Raw genomic sequence first — 18907 nt, forward strand, 5'->3', positions numbered from 1 at the left:
TAGTTTGTTTTAAGCCCCTTCAATCCTAAATAAGTGATGACAATAACCAAAAACTAAAGTTAGGAGTAAAAACTCACTGGCTAATCTCGAGCTGCTCTTCCTCAGTCTCCTCTTCCTCCTCAAATTTAGGCCTAAAACAAGATGTAGAACAGTAATTAATGTAGAACAGTAATCAGAGAATTAATAATAATCTCAAGTAAACTGTTAAAACCCTAGTTAGTATTAATGTCAAAAGCCTTAGGCCCAAACCCAATACTAACAGAAAGTCTTATATTAATTGATAGAAAAACTTACACTGCTCGTTTCTTAGATTTACGAGCAGGCTTCTTGGGAGGCAGGGGCTTTTTGGCAGACTTCTTAGGAGGTTCAGATGGTTTTTCACCATCATCATCCTCCTCTGTGTCTGCCACTTTTATTTTCTTGGCAGCTTTCTTCTTAGGTTTCTTTGGTTCAATTCTATACAAAGAAAAGCAATAGGTAGAATTGAAATTATTGCAGCCACGTACTGCCATTGGCAGCTTGCAACAAACTGTAGCTACAAAGCCACAAGTGTGATTGAGCTTTAAATATAAAATATAATGGCAGATGTGTTTTTAAACATTCAGCAGAACCCCTGGATATACTTTAGGCTCAGCCCTGTAGCCGTTAGGTCTCATAGGCCTCAGCATGGTGTTTGTGTGGCTGATAGCTATTGTGGGAACTCTAAGGGCAAGAAGAATAAGCAAAACCCATGTATAAGCTGAGAAACTCACATTTTCTTCTTTGGCTTCTCTTCCACTTCAATTTCACTCTCCTCTGTGTCAGCTTCTTCAGCTTCACTCTCCTCTAGCTGAGAAACTTTAGACCTAAACAAATACAAAGGAAAATGTTAATGACGAGTTCCCTGATCTAATGCTGTGTGGGAATCACTAAAGTGACCCGTACGTTACTATCTCACTTTAACATTAATATATCAAAAGGCTTGAGCCTAAATGATATAATATGAGTAGATGTAAAGACTTACACAGCACGTTTCTTAGGTTTACGGAGAGGTTTCTTGGAAGGTTTCTTGGCAGGCTTTTTAGGAGGTTTTACCGGTTCTTCATCTTCTTCCTCCTCCTTTGTGTCTGCCACTTTAATTTTCACAGCTTTCTTTTTCCGTTTCTTTGGTTTAGTCCTGTATAAAGAAAAGAAATGGTTTGAATGTACAGTAACTGAATGCAGGCGCACAATGCCATTGCCAGTATAATCTTTTGGAATAAAACTGCAGCTATAAAATCCCTAATGCTCTTGAGCCGTAGCAATGAAATACAGTCACAGGTAGGGGTATATTATAGGTCATTTCCCTATAATCATTTAGTAAAGCATCTGGAGATACTGCTGCTCCAGCCTGGCTCCTATTAATAGGATGGGTTTGGGTTAGCAGGGGCGCAGCAGCAGCAGCAGCAGAGGTAGCGCAGAGCAAAAACTCACTTTGTCTCAGTTTCCTGGGATGCAGGAATAGCAGTAGCTTTTCTCCTGGATTTCCCAGTAACAATGAGCCACTCAGCGTCACTGGGATCCATCTTCTTCCTCAGCTTGTAATACATGTACCTGCACAAACACACAAATCACACAATTTCTTAAGGGATGTGACAATATTTTCGAGGCTGCGAGAGTTCGGTGCTGTAAATCTAAAACCCAATACAAAGAGCTAAAAGCTTAATGCAGCCCAATTACTTTGATAAATGTGCCAATTCACTATACTGTGCCAGTTACTATAATAACTATGCTGTGCTTCAAGTTTGCCCCCATTGTACAAATATACATTTGTAAAAACATAAAATCTTGTTATTCCCCAACCCATATAAACCAAAGAAATCGCTATAACTCACCATCCAATGGCCTCAACCACTAAAATTGCAGCAAGGAAAATGACAATAATAATATATTTCATTTCGCCATTGCTGCCAGTGGGTTCATCTCTCTTGATCCGGATTAATGGATGATTGATTGTTTCTTCATTTTCTTCCAGGTCATTCTGTCTGTCCTCTGGAAGATTTCTTTCTGTCTCTGCAGGAAAATATGAAAGATGAGGGTATTATTCTGTATAAATCATAGGACCATCATAACTTCCATGAAGGAGACATTAAACCTAGAATATTTGGTGGTCATTTACAATGAGAAAATGTGGATTTGGGCCTAAAGCCATAGACACCAATCAGTGATTAGTATTCTTAGGGATCAGCAACTAAAACAATGAAATAAATAAGACCCTGTGTTTTTATAAACAATGTGTAATATTTGTAATATTTAAAAGTGCCAAAGTCTGTGAATAATACACACAATATTTGGGAAAATATAACAATTTGGATGAACAATGAAAAGATGCCTTTAGATCTTACCTATTCCCATGATCTGAACTCTCACTTTAGGCACAGGCTCATAGAGAATTCCATCGATTGTGATTCGAGCTTCATAAGTGCCACGGTCGATGCTTTTAGCTGGATTTATTACGAGAGAACAGTTTCCTCTATTAAGAAGAGATGGGAAAATCCGGAAGCGGCGCCCTGATTTGGTAAAACTGGTTTGATTTGCACCAAACCAGCCTATCAGGGGCATGTAACTCTGTCCTTCATCCAGGGTTTTAACCCATTCCAGATAAAAATGATCTGGACTGAGTGTAGAATCAGTGGTGAAGGCACAAGGTACAAGGTTCCAGGAGTGTAATTTCAGTTGTACATTATCTCTGAAGAGAGTTACATTTCTGATCTTTGGAACTGAAAGAGAAAAATGGATAGAATTATTTAAATCTGCTAGAAACAAATCAGCCCTTTTACACAAAACAAACCAAAATGTGCCCCACTAGTTCTTTGTATTTCTTTTCTCACTTACTTGGTGATGTTGATATTGAAGATATCTGTGAAAAATTAAAAAGAATAAGGCAGAGCCCTATAATAAGCCACGTAGCAGGACAGGTAAAACCCATCCTGATCTACAGTGGCTCAAAGGGCTCCAACTGCTTCTGTCGCTAAAGAGAAACAAGAAAAGAGAAATATAGATCAGATACGTGTCAATGGAACTTACCCTTAAATCTGTATGTCCTGTATATATATTCATTTATAGTTTTATAAAGATTCATAAATATATTTATAAATTCATTTCCCTTTCCCTTCCTGTGCCTCTGGCCTACAGCACATAGGAAATAAATCCTAAGGGAAATATTTATAATATATAAATATATAATATAAATAACATAAAAGTCATAGTTCCCATATTTACAATCCACACACCCTTATCCCACTTGGTATTCCCTAAAAATTAACAGTTTTACCGGAATTATGTGTATGATAAAATATTTTTGCAGTACTTACCGATCTGCGGTGTTGTTATATCGCAAGCAACAAAAGAAATGAACAGTAGAAGACTAGGCAACTTGATACTGTATGCCTAGACAATGGTATCCATGGCAACCAATCATTATCACTGTGACATCACAATGTAGTAAAGCTTCACAAGTCTGGGTGAATATGTGCCTGGATAGTGGTATCCATGGCAACCATATCTTACCAATATGATATCACAATGAATTTAAACTTATACCTGGCCATTTGTCAAAGATCTTGACAACATAAATCAAAATAAAAAGGAGGCCTTGGGCTCTTATGCACAATTCACCTTCAGTGTCAATAAAAAATCTATTTAAGCCATAACCATGAATTGCTACAGCTCACAGAGGTTGCTCATCTTTAAATTAACATTTAGTATGTTGTAGAGAGTGCTATTCTGCTACAATTTGCAATTGGTCTTCATTTTTATCATTTGTGGGTTTTGAATTATTTAACTCCCCAGTTTGGAATGTGTGTAGGTGTATGGTTTCTAGGGCCCACATTTCCCCAGCAGAGGCTTCAATTCAACACTTTAAAATCATTCATTTGTCATGAAGCAAAGGAAGGACATGTGGATATGCACTATATATCTAGGTATCCATGGCAACATGATTATGACTGCATGACATCATCACGCAGTTTTCACTTCCAGTTAATGACAAACTTTTAAGATTATGGGGTAATTATAGCAAAGGTTGGCGGCAAAAATCATTTCTTCTTACTTTTTGCATTTTGTATTTATTACTGCTCCCAAACATTTCTCCTAAAGCCCAGATGGACAGAGATGGTGAAAATAATAATAATATTCTTGTATATATTTGTTTAATAAAAACGCTTACTTTTTAGATAAAAGAAATAATATTACAGGCCTTCCCCTAAGGTTTCTATTTTACATAGGAAACCTTAGGGGTAAGGCCTGTAATATTATTTATTTTTATTAGGAGAAATGTTTGATCTCAGCACTCAGCTCTAAGCACTTTTCAGGATCAAATACAGACAAAGGGAACCCGGTACACACAGAAGTATTTATTAGTAGAAAGGCAAAGTGTGTGCCTTTAGAGCTATGGCTTAAATTGCAGTATATGTAATATTTGGTGCTTTTTGACATCTATAAAGGTGATCTATAGTGATTAGCAGATATTAGCAGTTTTAGTCAGCTTTATACTGCTAGGCAGGCTTCAGCTCAACAGCTCCCACTGACGGCCCAGAGTGTCAGCGACCCTAACTGTCTGAGCATTTTCTGTTACTTCCTGGATACAGTTAAATGAGTTGTTCACCTTTAATGTAACTTTTACTATGATGTAGAGAGTGCTGTTCTGAGACAGTTTGCAATTGGTCTTTGTTTTTATTTTTTTGCAGTATTGCAGTTTTTTAATTACTTGGCTTCTTGTTCAGTAGCTCCCAAATTTGGAATTCTGGCAGCTATCTGGTTGCTAAGGTCCAATTTATCATATCAACCAAGCAGTGGTTTGGACAAGTAAAATTGGAGTCTCACAGAGCAATTGTTTTTTGGCTGCCGGGGTCAAAATAGGAAGGCAAATAATTTAATAGCTATGAAATATAAAAACTAAAAATTGAAAAGTTTCTAAGAATAGGCCGTATACTACAGTGTGTGTGTGTATATATATATATATAATATACTGTATATATCTGTCTGTGCATAAAGCTGTCACTGTGCAGCATTAATATGTCACTGTGCAGCTTTGGGGCCCTCCTGCTTCAAAAAATATGTGAGTTAATAAAAGTTCAGTCACAGTTTCAGGGTTCCCTGCTCAGCCATAATATAACTGCTCCCATTTTGGGTTTGGCCCTACAGTCTCTGCCCTATATAACTGCCCAGCCCATTCTCTCCCTCTCTCTGCACCTCAGCAGGTTTTCCCGCTCTTTTTTGGGACAAACCAAAGCTGCAGTTCAAGGCATCCCACACTTATTTCGATCAAACCAAGTTTGGAATTCAATAGGCAAGGCATTTTGGCCGACAGTTATTGGGCTTCCCCAACACTTAGCTACAAATGTAATTGTGTCTGTTACTGGGCAGCGCTGATATCACTGTGTCCCAGAGTTATTGGGCCCTGGTTAGTGCCGGGCAGTGTTACTGGCTCAATATCCACATAATCCATAACCCCACGTGCATGAGGAGGGGAGGTCTATGTGTACATGAGTATCACTATACATTATATAGAGGGAGTATACTGTGACTGGGTAGGAGTTGTACTGCGCCATCTTGTAGCTCTGAGGAAGGAGTCTATATTCTATACAGGCCCATAGGGTCACTTAGGGAGGAGAGGAAAGTAAGTGAGGGCCCCAGTGCTCCTGGGAGTTATACTGTGTATATATATATATATATATATTAGAGTGGATAACTATGGGACAAACCCCACTCAGTGACCCTGGTTTAGGGACATTAGGATTAGCTTTAGTGTCAGGCTGAAAAATGAAGGTTATTGTCTATGTATTACAAAAGCAGTGTTGCAGAGGAAGCCTGGGCGGCAGTCCAGCACAGTGAGAGGTGAGCGCAATGGCGCCCTGTGGCATTTATTAAGGCTACTGGTTGGCAGCAATAAAATTGCCAAGAACTGGTGCTCCAGACCTTAAAGGGGAACTAGGGTGAATAGAATTGAGTATGTTGTAAGTATGTTTGTTATGTATTTAAAAGGATTAAACATTTCTCTATATACATTGAAATAAAAAATCTGCCTATTTTGCCTTTTATTCCCACTTTCCCTTTTGCTCTGTAGCATTCACATTGCTCTGTTCCTGGGCTTTGGTCTGAGTCACATTTTAAACAAGGGCACCAGTCCTCCATCCCCAGTGTCACATTTTTAGCCATTTCTCTCCCGCGCTGTAGGCCTTACTGGGAAAACTGAGCCAAAAATGAGTCCCATAGCGCAGAGCAAGTGCCTATGTTTATAATCTGACACAGACAGAATCTCTTTAAAACCACACAGATATTTTATTTGAATGTAAATAGAAAAAAATGGTTACTATTTATTTATATAATTCATTGTAGTTCATCTTCACTTTCAGTCGCCTCCACCAATCAGAAACGTTCCTGCTTAGAGCTCTATACCTGGGCACTACCTAGGAACGGGTCCTTTCGGAATTAATGCAAACTTTAGTGACTTGACTTACCCTTTTAATTATGAGCTTTGGTGCAGATAAAAAATCCCACAGGAGGTGCAGAGCAAACCATTGGCAGACGCAGGCTATTCATGTCCTTGCACACAGCAGGGGGTTAGTAATGGGCCCAGTTGCAGCCTCAGTCCATTCCACTCAGTGAGGGCCATTTATCAACACTGGGCACATTTTCCTCTGGGCAGTAACCCATGGCAACCAATCAAAGTGTTGCATTCATTGTTCTATGTGCAGTTGGTTGAAAAAAGTAATTGATTGGTCATTGCTATGGGTTACTGCCCATGGGCAAATTTGCTCAGTGTTTACTAATTAACCCCAACTTGTATTGCTAATGTAATGTTCAAGGGGGTGAAAGGGAGGGATGCATTGAATAAAACTTTCTTACTATAGTTATACCCTCACCAGGAACGCGCACAGTCATCCATTATAACTGGTGCTTAGTGAAACCATTTTTCACATTTGACTCTTTTAAAACTGTGAATTATAACAAATAATGGGCTGACAAAATCTCCTGCCCCTTCCCTTAACCCTATTCCACCCTTTCCCAACCTGGACCTGCTGTGTTTGCATTTTTTATATACCCATGCCAACCTAAAGGAGTCTGGGTCAGAGGTTCTGACATCTCTAGTGAAGAAGGTACCAGGCCCAGGCCTGCGACCCACCCAAGGAGTAAAGTAAATTATCAGCGTGACCTGTAGGTTGAATCATTATTTGGTGTGAGTGGGTACAGAGTACAAAGGGTCAGACCCCCAGCTTGGTACTGTAGGGTACCAGAAGATGAATGTTTCTAGGCATGGCCATTTTACCCACTGGCCCAACTGATTTGCTTGTTGGTTTTCTCACAGGCCTATACTAATAGCAAATAGCACTCCTTCAGTTAACAGCTGCTATTCTGGAATACTCTCACCCTCTTGGAAAGGGCTCCCCATGGTCATTCTAGAAAAGGGGAAAAAAACACAGGTTGAAAAGAGAACCCATGGCAAGGAACTGTTGAATGCTGATACCTGTAAATGGGCCTGCTTGTTTTCTGCCATCTTTGCTGTGCTCACACATCCTTGCACATAGCAGGATCTATACAAACTGCCTGCAAATTCTATATGGGATATCAACACAGGACACATTTATAAGCCATTTTTAACACTGTATTAGCCACACACATTCCTATAATTCCCACCTCTTTTGAAGCCCTTACCTTAAGTGACCTGCCTAATTAGGGACAGTTCGAACAAAATGGGCCTGTGCCCTGAGAGCTACTTCCTCCATTGTACAAGTTACACTTATTATTGTAAAGCAAACACTGTTAACGACAAGGGAATCCCAACACCTTACTAATGTAGCTTTTCTCTATGTAAGGAGCTGGGATTTCTGCAGCAGCAGAGCAGTAAATCACTGGGTAATGTCCATAAACACTGAGGCTTTAGGAAAATCCAGAGGCTGCAGCTGTTTTTTTTTTTACCTTTTGTGTTTGTTATATGTAAAAAAATATACACGACAATGCTTGGAATATACAATAATAGTGTTATGTTTTGTTACAGGTTGGTCATAATTCTCAGGCAGCTCTGTCTATACAATTGTCCTTGGCCACTTCAGTTAAAGAATAACACTGTAATACTAGTGGAATTTATAGGGACTGTCGTAGTTCTTCATTTTATTTATTTATTTTTATTAGTAGTGTAACCCCTTCTTGGCTGTAACCAAGCCAACAGCACGGCTAGTGTAGGTTTAGAGCATGGGGTACACAATCCTTCAGGATGGGCCTTCGCTATGTGGAAGTGTCCAAATGGAACTATGGTGTAGTGCAACTACAACTCACTGTACCTGTGCAAAGTAACAAATGGGCGTCAGAAGGTTCTTGCAGTTGAACATTAGAATTGGTTTATTGTCAGATACAATCAATATGCAGGGTTATAGCAATACTCACACAGAGGAGATATCAGGTAATTGCACAGAAGTAGAAAAATATGGTGTCCATCCGTAGAGCCCACCTCAGCCGAGGGTGGGGAAGGTAAGGACCACCAACCAGCACGGTCTCCCTGTGGAGAGTAGCCTGGCCAAGTATCTGTGTCCTCAGGGTGTCCCTTAGCCTATGATTAAGTACCGTAAGGTACGAAACGCGTTAGGCTTAGTTGCATAATGTGGTAAGCTAAAATAAAATTTTGTGATCAATCGCTTTTTTCACCTAAATTCTGGAGTGCCTGCCTTCTCTCTACGTTTGCGGGAGTCCCACTGAGCCTGGGATCAACAGGGCCCCAGTAAAGCCTTCTACCCTAGAGTCTGCATCTAGCTCTAGTGAAGTTGGGGAACAGGGACCCCGAGGTTTCGTACGATAGTATCGGTGCGTGTATGGCCAGCTTTAAGGTGGCCACACATGTGGCGATTTGCAATCTTTCTTGCAACCGTCGGTCGCACGAAAGATCGTTAAATCCGCCACTAACCTTCAGGGCTGAAACGGCAGATAAAGAGGTAGAAACAATAGGATTTCTACCTCCTTCAGCCCTGATGGCAGATTTTGCTCAGGCGCCTTCTATGACACCCGATCAAAATCTTTTAACCTGGCCGCGCCGACTCGCCATACACGCACCGAATATAGTGCAAAACGAGGTTTCCTACGATATTATCAGTGCGTGTATGGCCAGCTTTAAATTACAAAGAAGCAGGTTTTTGCCACCCTGGTAACTTGTGGGGCATTTAAGTGAGTTTCTCAACACCCCTCATGGCAGCAGCGCCCCTGCCTATGCTCAGTACTGGATTTACACTTCCCATCCCAAATAGTAAGAAAAATAAAAATGCCATGAGCAGAACATTATCTCCCTAGTGACCAGCGCTTGGTTAAAAGCAGGTACAGGTGGGCGTATGGGGGCCATATGATTACTAAAGCAACCCTGGGCTGGGGAGCTTAAATCTTACAAATTAAACAAATGTATACTTTATGTTGCTTCAGTTAAATGATTCTATTAGAGTGTATAAACAGCAGCTTAATGTGCGTTATTGAGTAAACTTTGCAGCGTCTGCGTCTCCTTGTCCCGCTGCGGCTGGAACTGACTGAGCTACAGAGGGTTACACGCACTTCTATTTAGTTATCCGGAATGTTCCAATTGTTGCTGAGGTGGGGAGGGAGTAACCATATCGAGTCAGCCAATCAGGGCAGCGCAAACACGGGATGCCGAAACTATGAGACGAGCGCGGATTTTTTTCAGAGAGTAGAAGTGCAGGTGGGCGGGCCGGACCCGGCGGGATGGGTCTGTCAGAATCGGTTGCCGTTCGGAACTTGCATCATGGCTGTTCTTTCTACGGTGCAACTATAACCCGCACTGTCTGTACTGTCCCGGCTGCAGAGCCAACCAGCATGAAGGGCTGCTGGGGACTCGCTATATTGGGCGCTACAGGGGAGCCCCTAATGTCTGTGTGCATGACTTTGTGTCCCGGCTTGTGTGGTTTAGCGCGCAGTTTTAGCGCCCTGGAAATGAAAGCGCAACTGGAATTGCGCGTCGGTACATTATCCTAATGGCTACTATTCCTACATTCCTGCACCGGTGAGTCGGATAGCGGTAACGGTCTGTATGCTAGAGCCGCGCATGCGCGTAAGGAACCGCAGTGCAAGCGCTCAGTGATCTCCAGATCTGGTCTGATCCAGATTTGATGCGTCTGACTACAATTCCCCATAGTTTTACTGTACAATCTGCCAGACATTGGAGCGGTTTATCTCCCTGACATTGAGCACTTTATAAAGAATTTGGGGATTTATATTGTACACATCTATGTCCCCTCTTTATGCCTTCAAATGATTTGCAGTATAACTGGAATTGTTCTGCAAAACTTCTGAGACAACTTGCAGTTGGTCTTTGTTTTTAATTTTTTTTTTTTTTTACAATTAAATTTAACAGTGCTACATTTTGGGATTTCATCAGCTATTTGGTTGCGAGGGTCTGGGCTACTCTAGGAACCAGGCAGTAAAGAGGGGACTGGAAGAGGAATATGAGAGACCTGAATAAAAAATATAGGGAATTAAAAAGTAAGTGGAGCAATATAATTGTAGCTGCAATGAGCTGCCGGGGTCAGTGACCCCCATATGGAAGTCAAAAAGAGGTAGAATACAAAGGGAAATAATTCAACAAGTATAATAAATGAAGACCAACCAAAAAAATGCTAAGAATGTGTTATTCTGTATTGAATTTCAAGATTAATGTTCCCTTTAACTTATATAATAATTTCACCTGCTTTATGGCTGAGATTCTAGCTATCTGTATAACAGAGCATTCTGTCACAGTGGCACAGATCCTATCTGATCCCCCCATTGTAAGCAGCAGTCCTGCCCTGCTTTATGGCTGAGATTCTAGCTATCTGTATAACAGAGCATTCTGTCACAGTGGCACAGATCCTATCTGATCCCCCCATTGTAAGCAGCAGTCCTGCCCTGCTTTATGGCTGAGATTCTAGCTATCTGTATAACAGAGCATTCTGTCACAGTGGCACAGATCCTATCTGATCCCCCCATTGTAAGCAGCAGTCCTGCCCTGCTTTATGGCTGAGATTCTAGCTATCTGTATAACAGAGCATTCTGTCACAGTGGCACAGATCCTATCTGATCCCCCCCATTGTAAGCAGCAGTCCTGCCCTGCTTTATGGCTGAGAATCTAGCTATCTGTATAACAGAGCATTCTGTCACAGTGGCACAGATTCTATCTGATCCCCCCCCCCCCCCCCCCCATTGTAAGCAGCAGTCCTGCCCTGCTTTATGGCTGAGATTCTAGCTATCTGTATAACAGAGCATTCTGTCACAGTGGCACAGATCCTATCTGACACCCCCCCCCCCCCATTGTAAGCAGCAGTCCTGCCCTGCTTTATGGCTGAGATTCTAGCTATCTGTATAACAGAGCATTCTGTCACAGTGGCACAGATCCTATCTGACACCCCCCCCCCCCCCATTGTAAGCAGCAGTCCTGCCCTGCTTTATGGCTGAGATTCTAGCTATCTGTATAACAGAGCATTCTGTCACAGTGGCACAGATCCTATCTGACACCCCCCCCCCCCCCCCATTGTAAGCAGCAGTCCTGCCCTGCTTTATGGCTGAGATTCTAGCTATCTGTATAACAGAGCATTCTGTCACAGTGGCACAGATCCTATCTGATCCCCCCATTGTAAGCAGCAGTCCTGCCCTGCTTTATGGCTGAGATTCTAGCTATCTGTATAACAGAGCATTCTGTCACAGTGGCACAGATCCTATCTGATCCCCCCCCATTGTAAGCAGCAGTCCTGCCCTGCTTTATGGGTGAGATTCTAGCTATCTGTATAACAGAGCATTCTGTCACAGTGGCACAGATCCTATCTGATCCCCCCCATTGTAAGCAGCAGTCCTGCCCTGCTTTATGGCTGAGATTCTAGCTATCTGTATAACAGAGCATTCTGTCACAGTGGCACAGATCCTATCTGATCCGTCCCATTGTAAGCAGCAGTCCTGCCCTGCTTTATGGCTGAGATTCTAGCTATCTGTATAACAGAGCATTCTGTCACAGTGGCACAGATCCTATCTGATCCCCCCCATTGTAAGCAGCAGTCCTGCCCTGCTTTATGGCTGAGATTCTAGCTATCTGTATAACAGAGCATTCTGTCACAGTGACACAGATCCTATCTGATCCCCCCCATTGTAAGCAGCAGTCCTGCCTTTATTTATGGCTGAGATTCTATTTATCCCTGGGTCCCCAGAAGTGACCCCAGAAAGCAAACAAATATTGGTCTGTGAGGCTGCAGTCTTATTGTTATTACTTATATTTTGTTCAGGTCACTCCTGTTCACCTTCAGATATCTCTCATTCAAACAACAGCCTAGTTCCTAAGTTGCTGAAGAAAAAGCTGAAACCGCAAAAATTACAAAACGGCGACTAATGTCAAATTGTCTTGGAATATTTCTGTCTCCATAATTCCTAAAGTTAATTTAAAGCTAATCAACCCTTTTTTCCTGTTTTTCCTAATTCTAACAGTTTACTTCTGATGTTTATTACTTTTAGTTTTTTCCAATTTGCCTATGGTGAACCTGGTGAGTATATTTTTTAATTTCACTTAATGAGAATATTTGTATATTATTTGGCAGGGATGTTGTAATACTCTGCATTCGTTGGTCAAGATGTCGTTTTATGGGAGAAAGTACCAGCGACTGGAATACTTTATATAGCGTCGGCAAATTGTCATTTATTTGAATTTATAAATGGAAACCTTAGGAAAAGCTGCACCAAATGTGTCGTGAGAACTCGTCTGTAGTTCTAAAGAACGTTCAACTGAACGAGTCTGGGATGTACATGATTAAGATTATCAGTGAACGCGCCGTCTGCAGAAACCTCACTGGAACTGGTAAGTGATACAAGATCTTTCAGAATTTTGCAATTAAAAAAGCTAAGCCTTTTGCCACTGGGGGTGCTGTTTGACTGGAGAGCAGGGGAAGTTTGTCCTTTGATTAGAAGGAGCATGTTGTCTTGTACAGGGGTAACCATTGACCCATGACAAGGAGTTAATGTGTCCGGCTACTCATCCCCCTGTGATCTGTCACAGTCACCTGCCCAACTCATACCTTCTGCACTAACCAGAGGCGCCCCTATAGGTACCAGGGGTGGCAAAAAGCCATTCCCGGTAACTTTAAGAAGCGCATTTCTTGTTTTTAAACTGAAAATTCGATTCTGCTAGTGCAGAGAGTGCAGTTGCGCTCTCTGCACTAGTGACGCCCCCCCCCCTTGGACCACCTCTGAGGCAGGAAAATAAACTATGGGGTAAGGATTTCCCCTGGCACTAATTGTGAGTGTATCAGTGAAGGCCCATCGCATGCCCTGCAGGATCTGTTTCCCTTTGTTCTGTTCCTCTCTGGGAATTGCTACGCTAACGGACCTATTTTTCATGCTGCGTAAATAAAAGAGTCGCCAAATACACCGGACCTTGCCATCTGATTGCCAGGCATCGACATGTATATGCATAGTTATTAAGCTATGTGTTTTATTTTTGCAGTCATTTATATTTACTTTGCAAATGCCAGAGGTTTGTATGTACGAGTAGCATTTACCCATCCGCACTTACTTGTTGCCTGAATAGCAAAACCTCCTAAACTAGGAGACGGCAAAAAAATAGATATGAGAAAGGGTGTAAGTAAAAAATAAAAAATGCTGCTGTTTCCACTTATATTATGTGCCAGATACCAGTGGGCATATAAACTGTAATTTCTCCTGCTGCCCCTGTGCCCAACTCTTGACTGGGTGCTGATGGGTTGCCTAGCAGTAGTAGCAAAAAAATCTGCCAAGCACAAGTGTGTCACTAAAGCAGCGCGACCAGATACCAAGGAGCCCAAACTGGCAGCTAGCACCCGATTCCTGGTGGCCGGTGGAACCAATTTGCCATCCCAGTGTAGCTAATGCCACAGTCTGTTACCCTTGATCTCCTGTCTGTAACTACTGAGCAATCTGTATTTTTGCCAGGTATATTTTCAAATTTTTTTTAATACGGCTGCTGTTATTTGTGGTACTCTTGTTGCTGCTGTTGGTGCCATCTATGACTTGAGTACAAGACCTTGCCAGTGTGATATTGCTTCCATCTTAATTACATTAATTAGTATTCAGGGTCATGTTTACCATACTGGCACTCAAGGGCCCACGCTTATGGCAGCTTTAGGGGCAGCGACAATTGGGTGGTGGTGGGGGAAATTTCCCAGCATGCTGCCAAATACTTCAGGCCAGAATAGGTTGGGGGTATATTTTGCATCTGCAAGGGCCTCTACCCATGCTAAGCCCCTTCTCAATATCCATTCATTCTTCATTCTCACTGGGTTTATAGTTATGTGTAACTGTCACTGTGTCTGTCCCTTTCCCTTCTCTGCACTGCTGGTTCTGACTCCTGATACAACTCCCCAATATCCATTCATTCCTCATTCTCACTGGGTTTATAGTTATGTGTAACTGTCACTGTGTCTGTCCCTTTCCCTTCTCTGCACTGCTGGTTCTGACTCCTGATACAACTCCCCAATATCCATTCATTCCTCATTCTCACTGGGTTTATAGTTATGTGTAACTGTCACTGTGTCTGTCCCTTTCCCTTCCCTGCACTGCTGGTTCTGACTCCTGATACAACTCCCCAATACCCATTCATCCCTCATTCTCACTGGGTTTATAGTTATGTGTAACTGTCACTGTGTCTGTCCCTTTCCCTTCCCTGCACTGCTGGTTCTGACTCCTGATACAACTCCCCAGTATCCATTCATTCCTCATTCTCACTGGGTTTATAGTTATGTGTAACTGTCACTGTGTCTGTCCCTTTCCCTTCCCTGCACTGCTGGTTCTGACTCCTGATACAACTCCCCAATTTCCATTCATTCCTCATTCTCACTGGGTTTATAGTTATGTGTAACTGTCACTGTGTCTGTCCCTTTCCCTTCTCTGCACTTCTAGTTCTGACTCCTGAAACAATATAGCAGGAAGCCTGCTGATTTACAGACCTGGGGACGAATTGGCTTCTGATACATTGTTACAAGAATCTGTACCAGAGCATCGAAACAGCCAGACAGACACTGCTATTAAATAAACATTAGATTATCTTTTCCTTTCCAGGTGTCAGTGTGCAGGGACTGGGAACTGCCGGTCAGACTGTCACAACATTCCCTGTGCAGAGTAAAATGCGAATCTTTGCATTTCCAAACAGAGAGAGGGAAGATCCTGTCTGACTATAAGTCCAAAGTATAGGACGATGGCACATTTGTCTTTCATCTGAAAAATCCAAAGCCTGTGAAGTAAACCATACTAACGGAAATTGGATCAAAACAACATGGAACTGCGGTAGATTTAGTTTGCACTACAAATACCGCCACTGGGTTTTTGATGGCTAAATGCTGCTACCAGACCCTCTAAATCCTGCTAAATGTCTGGTACACTTTTTTTAATCACAACTTCACAGTGGCAATTAAAATGCCTTCTGCGCCATAATCACAATTATCTATATATACTCATTTGAAACAGTGGTTTTGTAAGTTTCCCGTCCTTAAGCTGGCCACATGGGTACATTTCAACTGCAGATTCAGCCAGGGGCGGGCCCAATGACTGGCACCCAGGCAAGCCCATTGTTTCACTGCGCCCCACAGGTGACAGGCAGAGGCAGGGCAGCTTTTGCATGACAGTTCCAGAGAGTTTGTTGAGTTCCCCCCCCCCCCCCCCCAGTGTTGTACCTACCCCTAGTTCCCTATAGCTCCTCCAGACCAAATCAGCAGGTTGTCTGCCCATGTATGGGCTCTCCCAGAGACTTCTTTCCTAATAGGTGTATATTAGGACAGGATTAAATATCCTGCCCTAATATATTGATATATATTGGGCAGGATTAAAAATCCCATTGGACAAGCACTGCATCTGCTTGTTGGTGCATTCCTCTTCTGATTTGGCCTCCCTCCTGAGGGCCAAATAATTGGATCAGCCCAAAGATCAGCTTGTTTGGGGACATTGCAAAATGAGCGGATCTTAATGTGTGTACCTACTTTTCCATGCATAGAGAATAGCAATGTTCGGCGGTATAGTATTAAGAGTACATCCTGGCTCCTAATTTGATGTACCTTGGTGCTCAGTCAAATACAATTCTTGGTTGATTGAACCTAAATAACTGCTGCTGGTGCACTGATAAAGCCGGTCATGTCATTTGCCTAAAATACCTGACGCTCATCTGCTTCACAGATTGAGTTAATATGTTATGTGCTTGGAGTAGATGACACTGCTTCATTTGGATCATCTTATTGGCATGGGCTTGAGCAGTGGGTATTTTTATCCCTGGCTTATACTGCCCAACCAATAAAGGGGCAATATACAGTATCTTTACCACTGCTCTGTATAAGCAGACCGCTACGGTCCTGGTTCCCTGCCATGTATATACATGCAGGCAGTGTTAGTTTCACCTGTAGTTAATCTGGTCACAGGTGCTCTGTTAACAACCAACCTGCCTATATAACCCTCTGCTCTGCACTCAGTCATTGCCCGTTATAGGTCTTTTTACCAAAGTTCCTGGGTGTGCTCCTGTTCTGTGTATTTGCTTCTGACCCTGCCTGTATCCTGACCTTGAGCCTGGACTGACCCCTTGCCTGTATGACTACTCTCCTGGATCCTGATTTTGTACTGTGCTTCTGTTCCGGTTTTGACCTGGCCTGCCTGACGCCGTCCCAGTCCTTTTCTAAACGATCTGGTACCCTTGCCTGCCCAGAACCTTTGCCTTTGACCTCTCACTTTAAGACCTGGCGGCACCCGAGTAGCGGAGGGCTCCACCCGAAGCCAAAGGTGGTTGTTATAGGCAGAAGCGTGAGCCCTGACCGGGACCTTGGCAGTTGTTCTGGGTTTTGGGTTACCGATCGTGACAAATACACAGTGCAACACAAAACTATGACTTTCAAGTTCATTGCAAATGTAGCTTTTTGTTTTTAATAGAACGATTCATACCATGCCATCTGCCAAGGGTGATGGTCCAAATGATCCAAGCACAAATGAGAAAGTATGAGATAAGAAATGCCAGCAAGTCCACATGCAATAATACAACACCAAAAGCTGGTGCAATTTAATAATGTAACTATTGCACATGAAAAGGTACAGCAAAATAGGAGGGCAGAGAGATATACTTAGATATTGCCTACAGTAACGGGCCACTGTTTAGAGCTGCTATTAGAGATGGAGTAATAGGTATTCTATACAAATTCAGTGTATTGTGATCCACTATAAAATATTTAACACAATAAGTAGATTATTAAGGTCCAGGTTGCAGTAAATAGTTTACAATATATCTCCTATTATAAAATATAAGGGTATTATAAGTTAAGATTTGGTTTTGGCCAAATCCTAATTAGCATAACTTAGCATATGCTAATTAGCATTTGGAAGGGTTAAATGGTAGGGGGGTGGATTTCGCCACGCGCTACGGGTGCGCCAATTTTTAACCCATCCCAATCATAATTAGCATACGCTAATTAGGATTCGGTTCGGGATTTGCCAGAATCTATCGGGGGTGGGTTCAGGGTTTTGGCCAAATACAAAAAAGTGAGTTTGGTGCATCACACCTTCTGTCTCAACCCCTTCTCCTTGTAGATTGTAAGCTCTTTTGGGCAGGGCTCTCTTTGCCTCTTGTATCAGGTATTGGTTGCTTTATATGTTACTCTGTAGTTCCCTTCACTGTCTAACGTGATGATTTCTAATTGGTGTTTTTAAAATCCAGTAGTATGTGACCAGGCCCAGACTGACAATCTGTGGGTTCAGGTAAATGCCAGAGGGGCTTCTGTAAGGTGCCATAGACAGTCACTATTTATTGGGCTTGCGGGGGGGGGGGGGCGGTTTGTGCCTCTGGGTACTGGGAATGCCAGGGGGCTGTAAGGTGCCACAGACACTCACTATTTATTGGGCTGGGGGGGCTGTTTGTGCCGCTGGGTACTGGGAATGCCAGGGGGGCTGTAAGGTGCCACAGACAGTCACTATTTATTGGGCTGGGGGGGGCTGTTTGTGCCTCTGGGTACTGGGAATGCCAGGGGGGCTGTAAGGTGCCACAGACAGTCACTATTTATTGGGCTGGGGGGGGGGCTGTTTGTGCCTCTGGGTACTGGGAATGCCAGGGGGGCTGTAAGGTGCCACAGACAGTCACTATTTATTGGGCTGGGGGGGGGGCTGTTTGTGCCTCTGGGTACTGGGAATGCCAGGGGGGCTGTAAGGTGCCACAGACAGTCACTATTTATTGGGCTGGGGGGGGGGGGCTGTTTGTGCCTCTGGGTACTGGGAATACCAGGGGGGCTGTAAGGTGCCACAGACAGTCACTATTTATTGGGCTGGGGGGGGCTGTTTGTGCCTCTGGGTACTGGGAATGCCAGGGGGGCTGTAAGGTGCCACAGACAGTCACTATTTATTGGGCTGGGGGGGCTGTTTGTGCCTCTGGGTACTGGGAATGCCAGGGGGGCTGTAAGGTGCCACAGACAGTCACTATTTATTGGGCTGGGGGGGGCTGTTTGTGCCTCTGGGTACTGGGAATGCCAGGGGGGCTGTAAGGTGCCACAGACAGTCACTATTTATTGGGCTGGGGGGGCTGTTTGTGCCTCTGGGTACTGGGAATGCCAGGGGGGCTGTAAGGTGCCACAGACAGTCACTATTTATTGGGCTGGGGGAGCTGTTTGTGCCTCTGGGTACTGGGAATGCGAGGGCCTATCTTGTATCCCAGTCTGGGCCTGTATAAATGACATGGTTTAATGCCCTGCCAGGTGTATTTGGATTAAAGTAAAAGAAAGATTGGTATCTCTCCTCACTGGTAACTGGGAGAAACTTATTTGCCCAAAATGTTATAAGTGAGTATAAACCAAGTATAAACAACACATGTCTGAGAAGACTGGGCTTCCCCAATGCGAGCAAATATTTAATCAAATATCTTTTATTTCAAGTTATTTCTCACAACAGT

The 18907-nt window shown here is 43.0% G+C and overlaps 1 protein-coding gene and 1 long non-coding RNA gene across 2 annotated transcripts; one reads left to right on the forward strand and one right to left on the reverse strand.

Moving 5' to 3' along the window:
- Positions 1–26: 26 nt before the first annotated feature.
- Positions 27–1217, reverse strand: LOC116406638 (nucleolin-like). Its single transcript, XM_031891070.1, has 5 exons — positions 1210–1217; positions 1004–1156; positions 753–845; positions 295–456; positions 27–131 (listed from the first exon to the last, which is right to left on the reverse strand). The coding sequence occupies exons 1-5, from the start codon at positions 1215–1217 to the stop codon at positions 74–76; spliced, it is 474 nt and encodes a 157-aa protein (XP_031746930.1). The 3' UTR covers positions 27–73.
- An 8432-nt stretch (positions 1218–9649) lies between these two features.
- Positions 9650–15432, forward strand: LOC101732247. Its single transcript, XR_208880.4, has 3 exons — positions 9650–10015; positions 12570–12826; positions 15061–15432. It is a non-coding gene; the product is annotated as an uncharacterized LOC101732247 (long non-coding RNA).
- Positions 15433–18907: the final 3475 nt, after the last annotated feature.

This window comes from Xenopus tropicalis, chromosome 8, assembly GCF_000004195.4.
Source record: "Xenopus tropicalis strain Nigerian chromosome 8, UCB_Xtro_10.0, whole genome shotgun sequence".
NCBI lineage: Eukaryota > Metazoa > Chordata > Amphibia > Anura > Pipidae > Xenopus > Xenopus tropicalis.

Bases quoted from the DNA above. Each gene is read 5' to 3' on its own strand.
- LOC116406638 (XM_031891070.1), bottom strand. The intron at 457-752 runs GTGAGTTTCTCA...TTCTTTGTATAG, and splicing joins GAGAAGCCAAAGAAGAAAAT to AATTGAACCAAAGAAACCTA. The intron at 132-294 runs GTAAGTTTTTCT...ATCTTGTTTTAG, and splicing joins AAATCTAAGAAACGAGCAGT to GCCTAAATTTGAGGAGGAAG.